The 22292-nt window shown below is 39.9% G+C and overlaps 1 protein-coding gene across 4 annotated transcripts in view; it reads left to right on the forward strand.

The window, feature by feature from the left end:
• The window catches only part of LOC147322863 (arf-GAP with dual PH domain-containing protein 1), a 46914-nt gene that overhangs the window by 17513 nt on the left and 7109 nt on the right, over window positions 1-22292 (forward strand). For all 4 annotated transcript variants that reach the window (XM_086302816.1, XM_086302815.1, XM_086302818.1 and 1 more), the window contains 5 exons: window positions 5405-5532; window positions 11350-11441; window positions 16128-16210; window positions 20963-21075; window positions 21184-21330. In XM_086302816.1, coding sequence (XP_086158942.1) covers window positions 5405-5532; window positions 11350-11441; window positions 16128-16210; window positions 20963-21075; window positions 21184-21330 — 563 coding nt within the window. The remainder of the gene's footprint in view (window positions 1-5404; window positions 5533-11349; window positions 11442-16127; window positions 16211-20962; window positions 21076-21183; window positions 21331-22292) is intronic.

Raw genomic sequence — 22292 nt, forward strand, 5'->3', positions numbered from 1 at the left:
TATGAAATCAAACAGAGCATTTGATTCAAGGAAGTTGAGGTCAACCCACACTCTTAATTTTCCAAGACTCTAGTGACCTCATAACAACAAGCCCACGTAACACACACACACACACAAAAACATATACACATACAACTGCTTAGTGTACTTTTTTCAGACGTTTCATTGTCAAGGATTTCACCAAGTCTCCTTTTTAGGGAGTTTCAGGGAGACAGAACGCTAATTCCTCTTTATTGGAACTACACACCAGCCTTTAGGGATTCAGGACAAAAAAATTCCTTGAAGTATTTTATGTTCTAGAAAGCTGTTTGACCCAATGATTATGAGGTAACTGTAGAAATATTGTATTAACATGACAAAGTAACCTTTCAGGAAGGTGTGCTTGCATGAATTAGCCAACAAAGCTCAGCAGGATTGTTCTGAAACAAATATTTTGCTATTTATTTATTAGCTATACATTTAGCTATTCTACTAAATATAGGGGTTGACATAGTGACATCATCATTATCAAAATACTGAGCCACTTGTGTAAAGTGGCTCAGTATTAAACCCATGCTCCTTTTAAGCTATGATTTTGTATACTTGGGCCAATGAGCCCAAAATCAGCTTTAATTCTAAGATAAAGCGGTGTGGCCTAGTACTTCTATCTTTATACCTTATGTTATAGTAAGGTTATAACTAAAAGCTACATAGTTTGTTTGGTCCTTCCATAAAAATGTCTACTGTATGGGCATCAACCTTCACCCATTGGTTTTGGATTGCTGTGGGCAATGTTTGAAGGCGTCCAGTATAGCTGTGAGATACCCCAAGAGTTCATTTTCTGTGCACCAATCATTACTGTTGATAGCTGGTAAAAGAGAAATTGCCCTCAGTTTTAGAACCAGTGGCATTTCAGCAAATGCATTTCCTCCTTTGTTTGTACTCGTGTACTCAGAATAGAAGTTGGGGGGGAGTGGAATTTACCAAGCATGTCCAAGTGACCTTAAAATGAAAGGAACACAGTGCAGTGATACTTGCTTCTAGAACAGACTTTAGCATTGGATAAGATCTATTAGTAAAAAAAAATGTCCTCAAGTTAAGAACATGAAAAGCAAAGAAAAGTAATGAGGTAGTAATCCATCAATAACAAAGATGGAGTATTTTTTGTGAAACAATTACTTTAAACAAACCCGTGTTTTGGACTTGAGAGTTAGCCCTCTATTTAAGTGAACCACGCTACACACAGTGACCACACTAGCCCACAGTGGCTCAAGGAAAATTATGATACTTACCCAACAGTCATAGCCTTAAAATCTATCCCCATGGCAGCAGGTAAGAAACACGAATCAATGATTTGGGAAGAGCAAATTCAATGGATTCAATGGGCAATATTTGTATTTGCAGAGACATTTCCTCTGGAACATCTGTCTTTTTAAAATGAAAAACCCCTGAGAGAAATGAAAGCATGTTGTGGTGTCTGTTCTTGGGGTTTTTTTTTTAACCAACACACTGGGTCATAACCTCAGATGGCCCTACTTTCTAGCTATTAATCTCCAACACAATGCCACTTCTGACAGGCATGTGTATGAGACATACTGTACAAATGACTCTGCTGCAGATGCATGAAAGTGCTTGCAGATGCTCACAGTCACAGGCCGCCACTGTAAGAATATAAATGCCCCTCACCCATTCATTCATCCTCTGTCCAAAGCTCCGGTGTCTCCCTAAGAGGTGAGCCCAATAAGATCTCCTGCAAAGCTTTTTGTCTCCTCTCTCTGAACAGTTGCTCAGAGATGCAACACAGTACTGCTGCATTTAAAGAAAAAACCATGTCTCAAACAGCATATGCACTGTAAGGAAAAAAAAGTCACACTACATCAGGAATTTTCCACCTCCTGCTCACTACGACTGTGCATCTGTTGTTCACAGCTATCCTGTTGAGAAACATCACTCATGTACATGTAGAGGAAAAAGCCCTCTGTGTATGTGCATGTGTAGTTGTGTGTGTGTGTGTGGTTTTGTGTGTGTGTGTTGTTAGTCAGTCATGCGGCCACAGTAATCTCCCTGAGTGCCGCCTGTTTCTCTGTAAGGCCTGACTCAGACAGAGATGACCTCACCACCGAATGGCAGGTTGTATGTTTTCATGTCAGCAGGGGTTGGTTTGGTGTGAGTGTGTGTGTGTGCGTGTGTGTGTGTTTGTGTGGGTGCCTGTGAGTTTTTATATTGTTGTTGCGAAGACCTAAAAAGGAAGAGGTTTGATTCCCTTACATTAAAGCGCTGCTGCTTGAAGCTTCATTGCACTCCAGAATGATTAAAGGATGACTTGACGTTTATAAAAGCATCACCTGCTTGTCATGGGTTAAAAGAGATGAAATGGAGGAAGATTATCGCAGATGCCAGCTAGCGCTCTCGGGGGAACTCACATCATCCCTCTGTTTGCTTTTTCCAGTCCTCCAAACCCTCATCTCTGTTCTCCGCTTCCATCCAGATCTCTAAACCTTTCCGCTTCAGCCTTGAAACGACAGAGATGCAGAAATGGTGTTGGGTTTTGGGTTGTTTTTTTTTGCCTCCTTCAACCTTTCGTTCCCCTGCCTCTCATATGATTCCCTTGAGTATTACACACTGCTGTCACTGTGTGTGCATGTGTGTGTGTCTGTGGTGCGCCACGCTGAGGGCCTCTTTATTTAAGAAATAGCAGCTGCACAGAGAGTGAGATACAGAGAGAAAGACTTTTGAATGTTGCTCAGTAAGGGCACCCTCAGTACTTTCAGTCGCTTGTAGCTGTGCACATGCAGGTTAGGATGTGCATATGTTCTGTAGCACAGTATACACACACATGCATATGCATCCATTAGTAACATCTTAATCCATAAATGCCACACCTGCACACTAACATTAGCCAATATAATCACCTTTGAACTTATAAAATATATTTTGTTTTCGTTAATACTGCATACTGATAGCACAGACTGTATATAAAAGATGGAAATAACTGGCTCTGACTAAAAAAATGTTCATGGACTTGTTATTCACATGTTTGTCTCAATAAGCTCGCCCTGCTTGACTGTTTACTTACAATACAATACAATGTACAATGTACAGTAACTGGCTCGATGGAAGAAGACTACGGTGGTCCAGAGAGGTCAAATAGATTGCAACTTAAGTAGCAAATAGAAAAATGCTGCAAGAGCACACAAATAACAACAGAAAAAGAAAAAATAATGGCACAGACCAAGTGACAGAAACCAAAACGTTAAGGATTTCCCTCAGACACACTTAAAGTGGTCTTAGTGCTGTGTCAGGCCCATCCATCCATCCATCCATTCGCTTATCCTTTTCTTCAGGGTTTTGGGGGGGCGCTGGAGCCTATCCCAGCTCTCATAGGGCGAGAGGCAGGGTACGCCCTGGACAGGCTGACAGTCTGTCACTGGGCTCACACACAGAGACCGAAAACCATTCGCACCTATGGGCAATTTAGATTGATTGTTCATCTGAACAATAGACTGGACTGGACTCATAACTCAGACGCCCTCTACAGGAAAGGGCAGAGCAGGCTGTACCTGCTGCGGAGACTCAGGTCGTTTGGAGTGGAGGGCCCACTCCTGAAGACCTTCTATGACTCTGTTGTGGCTTCTGCTATCTTTTATGGTGTGGTCTGCTGGGGCGGCAGCATCTCTGCTGGGGACAGGAAGAGACTGAACAGGGTGATCCGAAGGGCCAGCTCTGTTCTAGGATGCCCTCTGGACCCAGTGGAGGTGGTGAGTGACAGGAGAACGGCGGCTAAGCTGTCATCCCTGATGGACAACATCTCCCACCCCATGCAGCAGACTGTGACAGCACTGAGCAGCTCCTTCAGTGGGAGACTGCGGCACCCACGGTGTGGGACGGAGAGATTTCGCAGGTCTTTCCTCCCCACTGCTGTCAGACTCCATAATAAAGACTTTAACTGATCAAGCACACACATCCATACATATGCAATAATACTAAGTGCAATAATCCTTTCTGTCATCGTTGTATTTTTACTCAGTTGTATATAGTATTTGTATTTGTATTCTATTTTTATCTTATTGTATATTTATTTTATTTTATTCTACTGTATATAGTATTTTATTTTATTCTATTCTGTACAGTTGTGTACTGTATTTATTCTTATTGTATTCTAATTTTTGCCTCATAACTTTTGCACTGTCCACTCCTGCTGTGACAAAACAAATTTCCCACGTGTGGGACTAATAAAGGTTATCTTATCTTATCTTATCTTATCTTATCTTATCAATTAACCTATCCCCACTAATTGCATGTTTTCGGACTGTGGGAGGAAGCCAGAGTAGCCGGAGAGAACATGCAAACTCCACACAGAAAGACCCCGGCCTGATGCTGGAATTGAACTTTCTTTTCGTAAATGATGCTTCCTTTACTTCCCATCCCTTCGCTATTCTCCCTTAGTTTTTGTCAGTAATCAGCCTAAAAGTTGAGATAGTTGAGTATTCAGTGGAAAAAAAAACCCCACCAAATGCACACTGCCATGTCTACAGCTAAAAATACCAAACTTTCAGCTGAGAAACTGGAACCAGAAAGACGATCACTTCCAAGTAACTAACTGTGGCTGCCAGGATTGCTTGTCATTTAGTCTTACCAGTCAGCTAACTTGAATTGTGATTCTTTGCATTTGCTACCCACCAATAAGCCCATCTGTGGTATTCACATGTGTGATCCTCTTTGTTTCTCTTTCTCATATTCTAACATTCAGTTTCTCACTTTGCTCTGTCTTCCTCTTTCCGTTGCACATCACGCCTCTTGACTTTGAACACTTCATCAGCATGGGCAGACTCAGCCTGTGTGTGATACAGTGACTCACATGCACCCTGGCTGACCACCCACAGATGCTGCTGCTGCTGCTGTTGTGCTGCGTTGCAGAGAGAGTGGTTTTTCTTCAGTTTTGCACATTCTCCCAGAGTCTTTATGTGTGTGCATTTGTGTGTCTGATGCAACTAGCTCGGTAACTAAGGTCTGATCAGATCTCAGGTGGTCTGCTTCCTGCCAGTAGGCTAAATAGGATTTCCCCAAAATCATATTTTGCAGCCCTGCTCTCCTTTATGAGCAGGAGCTCACTCAGCCACAGTCTGGTGTAATATTCGCTTCATTTACTTTGCCTCTGTAACCTCTTAACAGCGCTGGCATCAGCACCTTCAGTATTTATAGTCTGAACCTTGAGCTGCTGTTCTTTTTGTTAAAGCATCTACATAACAAGACTTTTGCACCCCTCCTTTTTTGTTTGTCCTGTATCTTTCTCTCTGTATCGCGGTCTTGTCCTGCTTTCACAAATTTCATTTCCTCCTTTTCCCTCTCTCTCTTTTACCTTCATCATTTCTCTAATCCCCCCCCCCCGGCTCTCCCTTCTTCCCTTTCTCTGTCTCTCCTGCAGAACCAGACTGGGCGTCGCTGACTTTGGGTGTGTTTGTTTGCCAGGCCTGCTCGCTCCTTCACCGGAGCATCCCACACATCAGCCGAGTCAAGTCTGTCCAGGACACATGGGATGCCAGCGAGGTGGAGGTAGGGTGGGAATGTCAAAAATCTCCACATACCTTTAACCTCAGTCCACTTGCTGACATTTGATGACATTTGACATTTGAACAATAAAATGAATGTGAGACAAGGCTTCCACAGCATTGAATTCCTACACTCCTACATTTTGTGTCGAGAGAAAGAGATGGAGGACTAACGCCGCTGTTTTTCTAGCATACTGCTCGCACTACGCCTCCACAGCGTCAGATGGTTTGGGGTCACAGGCAAGCGACAACTACGATTTTCTCAAGAGAATACAGGAGGAGGTGTAGTCTGATCAGGTGTAACACACGGTGTTTATCAGGACAGCATCAAATATATTTTTTTAAATATGGCAATAAAACCAACTTTGCGATGCTATTAAATTACTGTGATGATAATGTCGTGAACAGAGCTTTAATTTAACATCAAATACAATCCACCTCCTCTGTTGTGTGGAGTTCAATTCACTTTTATTTATATAGCACCAAATCACAACAACAGTTGCCACAAGGGGCTTTACACTGTAGGAGCCTCTAATAGTACAGAGAAAAAAGAAAAGAAAATCCCAACAATCAGACGACAACCTATGACGAAGCACTTGGCGAGAGTGAGAAGGAAAAACTCCCTTTTAACAGGAATAAACCAGGTTCAGGTAGCGGTGTAGAGCTAGAGATTAACAGTAACTATTGATTAATTGCAAAGTGGTGTATAAACACAGAGTGGAAAGAGGTGAGTGAAGAAGAAACACTCAGTGCATCCTGGGAAGCCCCTTAGCAGTATAGACCTATTGTAGTATAACTAAGGGACGGTCAGTGTCTCTAAAAGTAGAGAAGGTGTGTCTCCCAAATACAAACTGGGGGTTGGGGGGCATTTGAAAGCTGAAGGCTCTGCCTCCCATCCTGCTTTTAAATACCCGAGGAACCACAAGTAAACCCGCAGTCTGAGTCTGATTTGTCAGTTGGACATGGAGAAAGGTATCAGCTAAGCCATCAGCTGATGTGGGCAGACAGTGAGATCACCTGATATTCAGGGATTGCTAAACAACTAGCCTGTCCTCTGTCTGAAGGTAGCTCAATCTGCCAGCAACTTTGGAACTAGAGACCAGAGATTTAAACATTAATTGATTTTTATTTATTTTACAAACCTGGTGGAAAAAGCCATCCAGTGTCAATTCAAAAGGGAATGGAAAGGAAATGATTGTATTATTAATCATATAGTTTGTGAACTAATTATTTAAAAAATCCATTTTACAATCTCTTTGGTTAGACATAAATGGACAAACTTTTAGATGTGGATTGTTATGAAATTAGCTAAAGCTGATGTAAAATATTTTTGAGTCTTCTGCAACTGTAGAATAATATACACATGAAACACTATAATGTATCATACATATGAGTATTAGTTGTGAGAAAGTTGCTTTTAAAACCTATGAAAGCAACAACTGTAAACAATGGTCAAGTTGTAAAGTGAGCCACTCAGTTTAGTCGACTAGCTAACGAGGTAGCAGTATGTTTTTTTTCATCACCATTATTCATGGCAGCTACAGCTGAAATATTGCATAAACATAAGCTTTCATGCAATCTAAATGGATGCCTTATATTATTATTCATCTTTGTACAGTTGTCAAGAAAGTGGAAAATAGCCATAGAGACCAAAATTATTTTTGTAGCAGGCTGTGCTTTTAATATCTGTGGGGTCATTTTAGAACTAATGACCGTTTGGGGAACTTTAGACTTTCACACATGTGGCTTGGCTTCATGTTTTAGCACCGGAGATGGTTGTTTTTAGCAACTTGTAGCATCATAACTAAAGTGGTGGTGTTAACAGTTGTAGCAAACAGTCCCTTTTGTTAGGATTGTCTTTTGAGTCGCTCTTGCACTTGTTTTAGTAAAATGGCTCCTAGTTTTACATTTTGTGTGTTTTGAAATGTGTCATTCCTAAAATCGCACATACCTTTGAAGTCCACTAGTTAACACCATGACGATTGCAAAAGCAATGGAAACAAGACTATTTGCCAAATGGTTGTGAGTGTTTGCTGGAGGCTAATGGCAGTTGCTGGGAGAATGATTGCTAAAGCCCCTGTCACGTGGCCTAGAGACCAATCAGTGACCCCCCAAGCCACATGTCACTTGGCAACAATGTGTACTCCTCAACCAGTAAGCAAAACCCCCTTGTGTTTGCTTTGGTTGCTAGCTTATTGCTAAATCGACCATTTGCTTTCAAAGTTGTGCCTTTTGAAACATATTGGCCACTGCTGAGGTACAACTTTTACTTTGACAACAAACTTTCATTTCCAGTTTTTATCACACTTTTTCAAGTCGTATTATTGCTCGGCTAATAGGAACTATTAGTGCTGGGATTCTGCTAGCAACCAAAGAATTCACTAGGATATTGCTGGCAACTGATTTCAGCTGGCAGGAGCCAGCAACCTCCAGAAACCACTGCCAACCAGTGGGGGAATACATGATGTATCACTGGAGGTGATACAACCAGTGACTGTGTCACTTCCGCATGACATCACATGAGGAACCTGAATAGAAATCTATGGGAAAGCAGCTTTCTGTCTCGACTTCTGTAAAAACTTTCTTTATGAATTTATGGGCTCAGTCACTTTTGGGTCATACTGTGTTCCAAAAAGGGATATTATCCATGGTATGTTAGTTAGCAACGTGGAAAGGCAAGTCATTACCCAGTGAGCAAGCAGTTTCACAATCAGAATTGCTCTTCTTTGTTACATCCAGTTTTTTAAAACCAAGATGGCGGCGGTGCAAACGTTAATCTTTGCTGCCTATGGGTAACTTCAAGCCAAACAGTTTATTAACTCAGAGAAGTGAATAAACTATCAATGTTTTATATCAGCTGAGTTTAAATGTTTATATTTTGTTATGAGTCGATTGAAATAACTGCTAGAATTCTTAATTCTTCACGAATATGTGCAAATCCCAATATAAGCGTGCATATTTGATATGTGACTGTACCAAATACATTCAGACAAAAACAAAAACCATGGTAACTGAAGCTTAAGCATCACTATTGTTTCTATGGAAACAACCCAGTCAATGGACATGTGATATGGACTATGGATAATGTGACAGAATTAAAAAAATGAGGAGGAGCGATGTCATTTAAAGGAAAAGTGGTGGATTTTTGAAACCCAGGGCATCTCTGTCTGTTGACACATTCATTATATTTCTAGATTAGCCATAGTGTTTTTCTTCAGCATAGAACAAAATGCTGCATGATAAGAGTCAGAGTCTCATGTGGCTTGATACAGCCAGTATTGATCTTCCAATAATACTTAGATTTGCTGTGATGCCTGTGCCCTGATATGTGAATTCTAACCAGCTCCATAATTCTGACCTTCAGCCTAACTCTGACTTCCCAGTGGAAGGAGAATATCTCACCATATGGATCAATAAGCATTATTAGTAAAATAATAGTTTGCTCTTTTCCCTTGTGTGCCTTGCGATCATGTCCCGGTCAGAATACATCTTCAAGGCATCCTAGTACCGCCCCTGCAAATGTGTAAACACAGAATGCATATTTGGACTTCTGTACTCTGCTGGGGATAAATAAAGTTGTCCGTGAATGAAACAGTGTTGTCGCTCAAAGACTGTCAGTCTGTGACAAAAAGGGACTCAGGGGGCGGTGATGTGAGTCACCAGGAAGGTTGAAGATGTGGGAGGACAGTAATTGGGATGTTATGGGGATTTGACTTAAGGGGTGAGCAGTGAGGGTGTTAGCAAGGAAAATGGAAGAAGAATACACAGGAAGGACAGAGCATTTGGATAAAACCAGAACAAAAGCACATTTATTGGCGGATGGGGGATACATTTGATTGAGGTACGGGAATACACGAGGGCTTTGTGACGTGCGTTTGGGTTAATATAATTGGGAGTGTTTTAGGATGATTTTGAGATCACTGTTGAGACCTCTGGAGCTCTGTTTTGGTCCCATACCAATAAAATGTCAGTAATCGGAGGAACCACAGCAGTATTCACTTTATTAACTGAACATGGCTTCTATTGGGATCAGTGGAAATGTGTCTGTGGTTGTGTTCAGCTAGGTGCTACAAATCACAAGGATATTACTTCATTTTGTTTTGGAATTATAATACCACATTAGGCTTTATTTACACCATGTACTAATGTTTAATCTGTATCTGGACACATTATCTTACCCTTGCTTTTAATGGCGTAACGGAGCAGGCTCAAAAATATAACATAAGACACCACATAATACACCAGAATCTCATTTTTAATTAAAGGCTGGTCATACACCGACAGAGCTAGCAATCCAGGCGAAGACCAAGAAAAAGTGCAGAAAAAAGTCCCGAAGGGTAACAATGAGGATATGAACAAGAAGCACAAGGAATACAACTCCAGGAAGAGAATATGAGGAATATAACTAGGAAACTGTCTAGAAAGCTTAACTTCCAAGACAATCTGGCATGTTACAGAGAGACAAAGAAGTATATATAGTAAAAGAGTATGTAACTGGTGAAAACTGATGTGAAAAAAGAACAAAGTAACTAGATACATACATCACTAAAAATGAGAAAATAAAATGGGAAGGGGCACAACAGAAACCCAAAACCATGACTCAAATATTGCATCTAAATGCAAATAAGTGAGGGGGCAGGCAAGCAGGATCAAGGGAAGCAGTCCTCCTTTGTGGGCTTTTGTCATTACTTGTACTAACTGGGGTCTCATAAGTTACCAGGATGAAGTCGAGCTGGAGCTTTCACCTTGCTTTGTGTGGCTGATTCAATCTCAGTTACACTTTATGCATTATGCACATTCTTTTTTTTTTTTATCCTTGCCCAGACTACACTGCACACTGCTGCATATTTATCAGTATATAAATTGAATCAGCTTTGCTATTTTTATGGATATGTATGTGCTTAAGCAGTTGGATCTATAATAAATTAGACTGTAGATAACGAGAAGTCATCCAGTCTCATGTGCTATTGCAGCGTTAACCATGTTATCATGAAGATTGGGTTTAGCCGTAACTGAAGGTCATGCTCCGCAGAAGCTTGAGACAGTTGCGAGTGTTTTTTTTTTTCAGCCGTCTGGTGGAGTTAAAAATTCACATGAAGGAGAGGAATACAGTGAATGGATGTGGTACAGAGGTGATTATACCAAATGACAGGAACAGCTGATTCAACATTGATTGATTTCATGTTCATTCAAGGTGCCAAATTCATCATTCGTCACATGAGCTGAATTTCAGTGGCTTTCTTTAGAAATCTGCTTCTATTTGACGTTCACAATAAAATGCCACAGTGCTGCATCATTCCCCAAAGTCCCTTAAAGGATAAGAAGAAGCGTACTGAGGGATTGTGCCAGCTGGATTGAGCTAAGGGATTATCCTAGGATGAAATGTACGACGGAGGGAACAAGGGCAGGGGGAAAATGTGTCCCAATGCAGTGTGGCCATTTCCATCCTTAATCCCATAAGAAAGCCAGAGCCTTATTGTCAAGTGAACAAGTTCTAACATACTTAAGGTTTTCTGTGCTATAGCCCACTGTTTTTAATCTAATTTAAAGTTAAATGTGAATTTTTTCTTCCTGTTATTATTGTTAATGATAGTAATAGGATTAAAACCAATATTACTGGTGCTGCTATTACTATAAATATAATAAACTTAATGCAGTTATGTCCCCAAGTAAAGTATAGCAAAATTATGGTTCATTAAAAACTGGGTAGATAAAATGTATCTGGTTTTCCATTTAACCTTGATATCTGAAATGCAGTATTAAATATTGAGCTGCGGACAGTGTTTTGATGACTAGGTTTTTCTTTCTGTTTTCCTTTCAGTTAATGGCTGCAATGGGAAACAGTGCAGCCAAGGCCAAATATGAGCAGAAGGTTCCGGCTTTCTACTATAGACCAACACACACTGACTGCAAGTAAGTACACCTTTCAAATTAATCTCAAAACACGAACACTAGAAAACACAGCCTTGTGTGTATAAAGTTTTTATAGTTGCATAACCAGTTTATGTCTAATGTTAAATTAGCTTATTCTTTTTTGTTAGCTAGCGGGTGACTGTGTGCTAGGACTGAGTGAACTGATGTTAGGCCCTTTCCTGTCAAAGGAACTTGTTTTTTCTGTGTGTCAGGACAGCAGGAACCACTATTTAGGACATTTCTTAGGGCTGTTTTGGTTTGTAGAAAAAAGTATATGTTCTGGGCTAAGTGGAGGCACAGGACACAGCCCTAAAACTACTAGACAAGGATGATTAGCTAAACCCAGAGAAGACAACACAAACAACTGCCATTTCTGTCCTCTTGATAACTACCAGTCTTATCTCCGTTGTCATTTAGTTGCCTACGTGGCAAAACCAAACCCATCTTGTTTCCCTCTATGCTTCCTGTAGTGTAAAGTCCACTTTTGTACATTTTCAAAGTTGAATACAGAATAATGTGTAATGAAAAGGTTGGGAAATCTACTTAATTATTATATTAGCTTTGCAAGTATTACATTCTTTCTTAAAGGCCTAATGAAGGTAGAGTGAACTAGTGCTTTCTGTACTTAAAGAAATCACAATGGCTGCTCTGAAAAGAGCAGAAGCAACAGCAACAAGTTATAAGAACATTCATAACAGCGACTTGGGTTTAGGCCAATTAATTCATTATGACTATACTTATGTGATTGTGTTCATTTGTGGTGCAAAGTTTTCTGATAGTAGCTGGTATGTGCATGTAATACACACAGAGCTAAACGTGCTGCTATACCTATTAGCTAGGCGCTAACGTCGGCCACCGTTTGGTGCTGGACAGCTAATTGCAGTGTACTTTTATAGCATTTGAGCTAAAAAGAAGCTGCATGTTTGTTCAGGAAACAGCTGTAGATTGTGTATCATGTGTTATATCACGTGTTAATCACAGTGATCAGGAAGCATCACATTCTCTTATTTTTTGTGTGTATGAAAGGCCATGAAAAGCAGTGTGGTTTTGTTTGTGTTATTATTTTTACTGTAAATCTGCAGGGGTTTTATTCAGCATTTCTGAATATTCTGGAGGCTGTTATGTAGTACACATTGCACCAGCATGTGCTTTGAATCAGCCTCAAATAGTACTTGAGGTAGCAAGGCTTTCATTTCTTGGCATTTTAGGAGTGTTGTTCCATTTGTCTCCCTGTCTTCCAGTAAATTTAATGAAAAGAAACAACCAAGAGAATCCAAAAGACTGACAGAAAGCCTAGAACTAGAAGTGAGAGAAATACCCTTCTCAGTATCAGCTGTCTGTTTGTGCTCTCACCCAGTGTCATCATTGGGTGTCATTTGAAGAAAAATTTGCCAAGAATGTTTACCTCTAAATGTTGATAGAATAGTTAATGTATTTCCTCTGTGCAGAAAAAGAGATGGTGTGAGCCATTTAGAGCATGCTGGGGAGAGGCAGAGAAGGAAACGGGATGAGAGAGATTGTTGGCATGGCGATGAGCTGCCTTTTTGTTTGTTTTTTATCAGTGAGAAGGAAGAAGGTTTAAAAATGAGATTGCCACCTTTACATTAGGCTTTGGTATAAGGCTGTGATCAGGTTGCTTTGAGTTGCATTGCAATAGATATCTATGAGTGTTATATGAGTATAAGCTTAATGGATATTCCATTATTCTGTTTTATTGAGGATTAAGTAACAAATTTAAAGATGCAGCAGGGATGAATTAAGAAGTTTAAAAGTGCTGCCATGGCCATTGTAAAACTAAGGAAGAGGTTTATGAAAAAATAACATGTAAAGCACATTCTTGTAAAGGTACATGTCATACCCTCCTCCTATTCCGGGATATACTTCTATTGCTGTAAGCATTTTATTAATGATGATGATATTTGTGACATTTTTTTGATATGGCTTAGATTATTTAACAATTCAATTTTATTTTGACGGGAGACTGAAGCTGTCCGGAAGTTTCTTCTTCCTCCTTAGGCTGTCAGCAGAATTACAGTGACCATAAAAAGCCACTTAACTATATCTTATAATCAATTTGATGAGATATGATCAGTTTTTGTTTGGTCAGTAAAGCATAGAAACTGGTAAGCAACCATTTGTCAACCTCTGGTTAGTAGGGGAAAATGTGTATTCCCAATCTGGTTGGCAAGTGGTTTTGGGAAGTTGCTTGCTTTTGCTTGGGTGAAGTAGGTCCCAAAGAGGGTGCAGAGACAAAAACCTTTGTGTTGCTTTGGTTGTGCCCTACCACTAACATGCACACATTTCTAAAAGCTCAATTTTTGCTCTGAAGGCAAATGCTCTTATCGCTTGGTAGGCAATTTGCAAGTGGTTGCAGACCAGTCGTCATCATCTATTCAACTGTGGTCAGCTGTGGTAATCACTAATGACCAAAGAAGTGGCAAGAAGGTTTTTGGTGCTGCACATGGGTCTTACATATTTCATCACAGTATTCCACTATTTTAATCTCCTCTATGTGTTGGGAAAGCATACAGGTGACTGCATGGTTAAGTCAGAAAATTCAAGTTGGAAGCCAGGAGTTATGCATTTGGCATTTGTGAACTGCCAGGAGAACAAGTAAGAGAAGACATTTGCCAGCTTGCTTGTTAGACAATAAGAAGATTCAAGTTTAAACACAAATGTCCTCAGAGTAGCAGTTTATCTTGGAGGTGAAAGCCAGTGACTGAAAAGTGAAGAATAAAACCATGTAGTGTGTCCAAGGTCTTTAGAACTGGGGACAATAGGGTGTTGCTGTTCCTTTGTAATTTCCCTCTATATATTCTGGCTTTGTCCTACAGACCGAAGACGTGTTGATTAGGTTAAGTAGTGATTCTAAATTGGCCATAGCTGTGAATGTGAGAGTGAGCCTGTATGCCTCTCTGTGTAAATTTGAGTCCACAATGAAAGCGATTCACAGTGACATGGTGATCAGAAATAGAAGAAAGTCAATCACATTCACTTCACATGACTATACAGGGAGTGCAGAATTATTAGGCAAGTTGTATTTTTGAGGAATAATTTTATTATTGAACAACAACCATGTTCTCAATGAACCCAAAAAACTCATTAATATCAAAGCTGAATGTTTTTGGAAGTAGTTTTTAGTTTGTTTTTAGTTTGAGCTATTTTAGGGGGATATCTGTGTGTGCAGGTGACTATTACTGTGCAGAATTATTAGGCAACTTAACAAAAAACAAATATATACCCATTTCAATTATTTATTTTTACCAGTGAAACCAATATAACATCTCCACATTCACAAATATACATTTCTGACATTCAAAAACAAAACAAAAACAAATCAGCGACCAATATAGCCACCTTTCTTTGCAAGGACACTCAAAAGCCTGCCATCCATGGATTCTGTCAGTGTTTTGATCTGTTCACTAGGGCTGCCACAAACGATTATTTTGATAGTCGACTAGTCACCGATTATTTTTGCGATTAGTCGACTAATCAGATCATCATCCATTAGACGTAAAACTACAGCTTATTGCACCAGCAGCATCTGCTCTTATATAACTATCATTAGCTTACAGCTTTAAGTGTTTAAGGTCTGTGCTAACTAAAAATAAAGACAAGATGATAGTTTATTAAATTTTAATGAAATTTGCAGATTGTTTCGGTGAAGTTTAATAAACTCCTTGCTATCTAAAATATAACAGGACACTGGAGTATATTCTGGAGCATCTCACACTTCTGATAATCAGCTGTCTGCTTGACGTTTATTCAGCTGTGTAAAAACTATAACTTTAATCTCAGACAAACTGATTTACTCAGGAACAAATAAAATACTAAAAAAAAAAAGCCAAACAATAAAATTTTAAGTTATCTAAGTGACTCATATATATTTAACCTGAGTAGCGAAAGACGGCGGTGGGTTTGAAAACGATTTGCGGGGAGTCCGGTGTTCTCACGGCGCTAGTGAGCCTAGCCCCCGGCTCGCTAACGAGCTAGTGGGTAACAGATGTCTCCGAAAACGTCGGAGCGCTTTTGAAAATATGTGGTGTCCTGATAAACTGAGCAGATATTTGAGGTTTACACAGCTACATTCTCGCCTGAAAATATGTTAAACGTTTATTTTGTGACCCAGAAAGAATAATAAGAGTAACATTAAAACTAACTAGCTGCCGCCATTGTTGGAAACTGCGCTGGGCCGCGCTATGAATTCTGGGACACAGCTGCTTCTTCTTCTTCTTCTTCGGGGTTTAACGGTAGCTGACATCCTTGTACATGCAATGCTGCCATCTTCTGTTTCAGTCCGTTATTACACTCTTAAATCCTGCCACTTATTCCTGCGTCTTTTGTGATCGTACAAAGTTTCAAACGACGCGTCGACTATTAAATCAGTCGTCGACGATTTTGATAGTCGACGTAATCGTGACTAGTCGACAAATCGTGGCAGCCCTAGTGTGAAATAATTTGATTTTGGCAGTCAAGGGTCAAGGTCACTGTGTTTAAATATGTCTGTCTTCATTTCTATGAGGTCATGCTGTAAGCAAAGTAAGACTCCTGAGCAGTAAAAAGTAACAGTGTGTACGTCTAACTGACAAAGAAAGAAATCATTTTAAGTTTGTGTACATCAGAGCAATTGATGATGAGTGTGCAATTCACATAAAAGCTAACTGTGTGTTTTCATCGTGTCTCCAGACTGCTGAGAGAGCAGTGGATCAGAGCCAAGTACGAAAGGAACGAGTTTGAATTTATCGAGAAGCAAGAGCCATACTCTGCAGGTACGTGCATACTGATAAGGAAGGCTTTGTATAAAAGTCCTCATCAATCTATATGTTCCTACACATCACTGTAACTGCTGGCTTTTTTCCTTTTTTTTTGCCTGTAAAAGATGAAAACACTTGCAGTATTCCAAAGTCAGAAACAGAAACTGAGGAATTGGTTTCAGTTCAGATCTTTTGACCCGGTGATGACCGAAAACAAGAGCAAAATAAGACAGCATCAGGCAGGACTGAATAATTAATAATCGCCTACGCACTGCAATGGCTTTATCCCAGCAATGTAAGAAACAGTGTTAGAGGAGCAGTTTGACATTTTAGGAAATTGCACACTTGCTTAGAGTTAGATAAAAGGATTGACGCGGCTCATGTGTTTACGGTAAATATGAAGCCACTGCTGAGAGACCCCTAAAGCCCACTAATCAGCACATCCTGTTTGTTTAATCTGCATGTCCACTGGTTGCCTGGAAACCTCACGGAGATGGCGAGACTCAAAAATGAAAAAGCCTATTTCCAAAATCAAAATATTCCTTCAACGCGTCTTTCAAAAAAATATTAAAATGTCACGTCATGTTTATGAGTTGAAAACAGCTCATCCCTGTTGGGGAGGAGGTCTTCAGATAACGTCCGACTGCTCAACTGTCTCTTCATATCCATCCACCACAACAGTAGAAGCACTGGGCAATAGTACTCGAGAACAGACAAAGACTGTATGTAAAAGATGCATGTACCATAATCATTATGATACTGCTTGTGGTTTCTGGAGCTAAAGCGGCATTCATAAACTGGATGGGTTCAATTCACAGGCATTCAACTCATTTCAATTAAATTTTATTTATACAGCACCAAATCAGAACAACAGTCACATCAAGGCGCTTTATATTGTAATGTAGGCCCTATAAGAATTGCATGCCTGATAATTAGTGCTTAGTATCAGACCAATAAAATTCCAGCTTTACTCACCAAAGCTGTAACACAAACTCCTCGGACAGCCTGGCACTCACAGTAAGCCATATTATTTATCAGTTCATCCATCCAAAGAAACTGGGGATGATAGCTATAAAGCTAGACTTACTGGCAGGCTGATATTATTTGCTAATATCGATCAGCAATAATTTGCTGATATAGCTACATTTATAAAAGTCGGTAAGTGAACATTTAAATGTAAAGAGGAGAGAGAGAAACACCCTTTAGCCATGTTATGACGGATGACGTTGCATAGTTTGTCCATTAGAGGGCGCAACGTAACTTTCCTGCTGGTGAACATGTGTTTGAAACAACACAAACACAACAATCAGCTGATCCAAGCAGAGTCAGGCAGAGCGTAAAGGATAAAATAAATAGCTACACATAACAAATGTTAAGAAAATATGTTTATATTTCATTTGTCTAAAAGAAAAAAAATATCAGCTGACATGTTGGAATGTCAGATGGTTAAATCATCAAATATCAGTATTTATCTTAAAAGTCGTATATTATCCTATATATTATGCATCATCTTTTATTGCTTTTATTATACTTTAACTATAGAGAAAAAAACCTTTTTGTAAGAGGCTGTAAATATTTGAATTTTATTATTTCGTAATCAGCCTCAAGTGGCCATTTAGAGGAACTGCAGTTTTTGGTAATTCTGTACAAGAAGCATTTTGGCGCATGGATACAAAACACATGAACTCTGACTTGGTTGGGGACGTGGGTTAAAGTACTTTGTGTGTTACCTCTAATGTCTTCACATTTAAATGTATATAGCCACTTTTAGGCTTTTTGTAGCAGTAAATGTGCTCGCTCAAGCTAGAACTACATAAGATGAACACATCTATGCTCAAGCAAGCATACCTCAAAAAGAGACTGCAAAGTGGCCGGTCTGCTGTGGTGCCAGGCTTGCACTGTTTACTCTTCGATAAGCAAAACCTTGAAAAACTCTTTGGGTAAACATTTCCCCGTGGATGCCAGTAGCACAAATTCAATTACCCTGAAACATCCATTGACGACTCTCAGACAATTATTTTCATCCTTCTCCTCCTAAATGGTTGTGGTATATGTTTGCGGTTAAAAGCATATTCGTGCAATGACATTGTAATTGTCACTGCTGGTGAATGGAACTGCCATTAAAAGGAGTATGCTTGCTTGTGTGTGTGTGTGTGTGTGTGTGTGTGTGTGTGTGTGTGTGTGTGTGTGTGTGTGTGTGTATGGAGGCTGAGGGTAGAGTACTAGTATACATTTCACATCTTGATGAAGATGGTGCTTTCTGATTGGCTTGCAGTGACCTCACCCTCACACACTCAAACGCAAATACACACACACACAACAGAGTGTAATGATATGAGTCATTCTGTCATCTCTATTTGTGCCTTTGTGGTAACGTCATCACTCATTTTGAGGTGCATGTACATAAATATATGTGTGTGTTTGTGTGTTTGTGTGTGTTTGAGATTGACTTTATGCAGTAACCTGGAATGCACAGTGACCAACATTGATCTAATATGCAAAGAAGAGGAGGAGAAAAAAAAGGTCAGAGAAGGAGGCGAGGGTGGGGACAAGGAGGGCTATTGATTGGTGAGGTAACGCCAGTGTAGGTGGATGTTTCATGCCGGAAAGTCACAGACGGAAAGACATACACACACACACACACACACACACACACACACACGCATATATGGAGCAGAATGAGTGCAGAAGATGAATAGATAGAAGACAGGTAATCAATGGCTGCTAATAAAAAGAATAGAAAAGACAGCAGTAAAGTAAAGAAATGTGAGTGAATATGAAAATGACTCCTCAAGCTTTTTAACTGTAAAGCTGCAGTTCATAATTTTATGTAAGCTTATTTTTTTATATTAGCAGTGGTATTTGCCTTTTGTTTATGTCATAAAACTATGTTGTAATAGTTATCGCTGACCTCTGCTTTTCAGTTTATTTTACCAGCAGCCGTCATCTTTTTGTTTATTTTTTTTCGGTTGTGACGGACCATGTTTGGTTTTATTTATAGGTGGCATTTATGCTTCCACCCAAAAAAATGCTGGCGAATAAAATCAACCGCTAAAACTAAACTGTGTATGTGAAAATTGTTTCATTTTAAAAAACATTGATTTATCCAGAAACGCTACCACTGCGGCGATATTGAGGTTTTTCAGTTACCCACTGAAACCTTTCCTGGAAATGGAGAAGCTTTTGACACACTGCGGTGTTTTCATTGGCCTCTTCATAGCTTAACAAATGAAACTACCTATGTGATTAAATAGTCGTGTAAGTGCAGGTGAAACAATCCTCATACAGATGAGGACAGAATTCGACTGCAGTTGTTACTTGTAGTTCTCAACGAGCCCATTTCTCTTTGGTGAATCTCTCGACTTCCTCCAAATTTGGTGGTGTTCCAAGATGGACCTTGGTCTTTAGTTTATCCCACAGATTTTCAATAGCATTCAAGTCCGGCCTTTGTGCAGACCAGTCAGTAACGCTTACTTTGGTTCTTCACCAGGAGTGTTTGTTCACGTATATTTTGGGTCATTGCCATGTTGGAAGATCCAGACCCAGTTTTTCTGCTTACTGCTTTAGGTTGTACACCTCTTCCTTTTTCTCTCCAAACATAAGCAGCATCTTTGTGGCCAGAGAGTTTCAGTTTAGTTTCATCCGATCAGACGAACTTGCAGTATGCATCCAGGTTGTGGAATGAAGTTCTTGGTTCAGCCTCTGAGTCTATACAGGTTCTGTACAGGGTTGTGGTGATTGTCCTGTCCTCTACAATTCCTATTTGGCTGAGTCCTTCACTCGTGTCCTGGCAGTTGCTCTGGGGTCTTTAGTCACATCTCTCGCTACTTTTCTTTCTAGTCTTTGAAGTCTTGTTTCCTACCTCTGCGAGGGTTGTTCTGTACTCTGTGACTGTCTTTGAATTTCTTGATATTACTTCTCTTTCCAGTTCTTGACACTTTGAAACACTTTGAAACACTCTAATCATTTTGTATGTTCATCTTCTGCTTTGTGACCATCAACAAAGTCTAAACTGATTGCTTTTGTTTTCGGCATGATGCTGTCTCAGCTTTAAAGAAAATGCTATGCTGAAAATCCCTTGCTCTTTTATAAAAGCACTTGGGAAATTTTTGACAAATTCGAATTTCATTGAAATTTCTAAACTTTATTTAGCGTAACCCCCTCTCTTTATTTGTCCTCCCCAGTGTAGGGATTTCAGTTTCATCTTGAATGTAAATTAGTCGCTTCTTTGGAGGACTACCCGGTTATGCTTCCTATAATTTTAACTCGCAAAAATAGATCCAGACAAAAAAACACATCAGAGCTCGACAGAAATAGAAGATAAAAGCAAGAAGAAGAGGCAGTGTGAGTCAGAGGGGTTTACTGAAATAGACCAAAGGAGAAGAAGAAAACATAACAGGGCTACAAATAGTGCGGCATGTCATTAACATGGGAAAGCATGTTCTATGTACAGAAACAATAAAAACCGTCTGCGCTGACTCATGCTGTTTTTTTACCCCCTCCCCTGTTTGTTTCTTCCCGCTCTGCTGTGTTTTCTCGCTCTTGCACGCCGTCTCCTTTTCCTCGTTGTCTGCATAAATTAGATTTCAAACGATCTTTGATTTCAGCTTAACTGAAGTATCATCTGACACCTACCAGTTACAATATCTCCCCATCACTGTTGTAAACATCTCCTCTGTTTGATCTCCTGTCTCCTATAAAGGCTTTATGGTACCAGCTCCCCTACCACACACACACACATTTATTTCTTTTTTTCTTTCTACCCAGGGTACCGAGAGGGGTTTCTATGGAAACGAGGAAGAGACAACGGTCAGTTTCTCAGCAGAAAGTTTGTCCTGTCAGAGAGGGAGGGAGCGCTGAAATACTTCAACAAGCAGGATGTAAGAAACACGATACAGCCAATAGCAGAATTTCTCTTTGGTGCACAGCAGCCATACTGAGGAATGTGAGACTTTTACAATTCATTGTTTACCCCTGCTCCTGTCAAGGCCAGAGATCCCAAGGCAATAATGAAAATAGAAACCCTCAATGCCACCTTCCAGCCTGCCAAGATTGGCAACCCCTGCGGACTGCAGATCACCTACCTGAAAGACAACAGCACAAGGAACATCTTTGTTTACCACAGCGACGCCAAGGTACGCACGTGCATGTATTACACACATTTCTGCACAAGTAACTCCAAATTACTATGTACACTAAAATGACGGGCTTCTGCTTCTCACGCGCAGAGCTTTAAAAATAGCACAGAGGAGATCTGTGGCCTCAAAAGATGACTCTGATGGCAGAGTGCAGACTTTAATTTGAGGACACTATGCCTTAGATTATGAACAAAGCACAATACTGTGCAAAAGTCTTTGCCCTCCATCATTTCTTTATATTTTGCTAAGAATCTGGAAAATAGGGAGTTTGTACAATTCTAACAAGCTTGAAAGTCTCCACCACAGCCTGGAGTGTCTTAGGCAGCTTTCTTTCAGTCTTCAGGAACAGTTCTCCACGCTTCTCCAAGGACATTTAAAGCTTCTTTGTTTTTTAGCTTTTATTGGAGAGAAGACAGAAAACCTGGGAGAAAGACCAGAAGGAGAAGGCCTTAGGGCAAATTTAAACCAGGCTTCTGCATCAACATTAATTCAGTTTAAATAAAGTGAATTGTACAACGTGTTCTCATCCAAATCGTTGGTGTGTTTCGCGTTTGGAGGCATGACAGCCTTTGAAATAATAATAATAATAATAATTAATAAATAAATAAATAAATAATAATAATAATAAATTTTATTTGAAAGTGCCAAGACATCCAAGGACACTTAACAATAGAATAAAACACATAATAGAACAATGACAGAAGAAAAATAAGAAAACAAGAGCACAAGATAACGTACACAAACAACAGGTTCACAGTGAATATGCAGAGTTGAAAAGATGGGTTTTGAGTAGGGATTTAAAATGGAGGAGAGAATCAAGGTTTCTTATACAGTGGAACCCCAACTTACCAAATTAATTCGTTCCCGAGGGTCTTTCGTAAGTCGAAGCACCCATCGCGCCTTTTGAGTGAACGATAGGCTAATTGCTAACGGCAACAACAATACGTCGTTTAAGTGGA

Source organism: Aulonocara sp. 'chitande type north' Nkhata Bay, linkage group LG8 (assembly GCF_057382095.1).
Source record: "Aulonocara sp. 'chitande type north' Nkhata Bay isolate Kocher_YH1m ecotype deep benthic linkage group LG8, A_spYH_male_GT1.1, whole genome shotgun sequence".
NCBI lineage: Eukaryota > Metazoa > Chordata > Actinopteri > Cichliformes > Cichlidae > Aulonocara > Aulonocara sp. 'chitande type north' Nkhata Bay.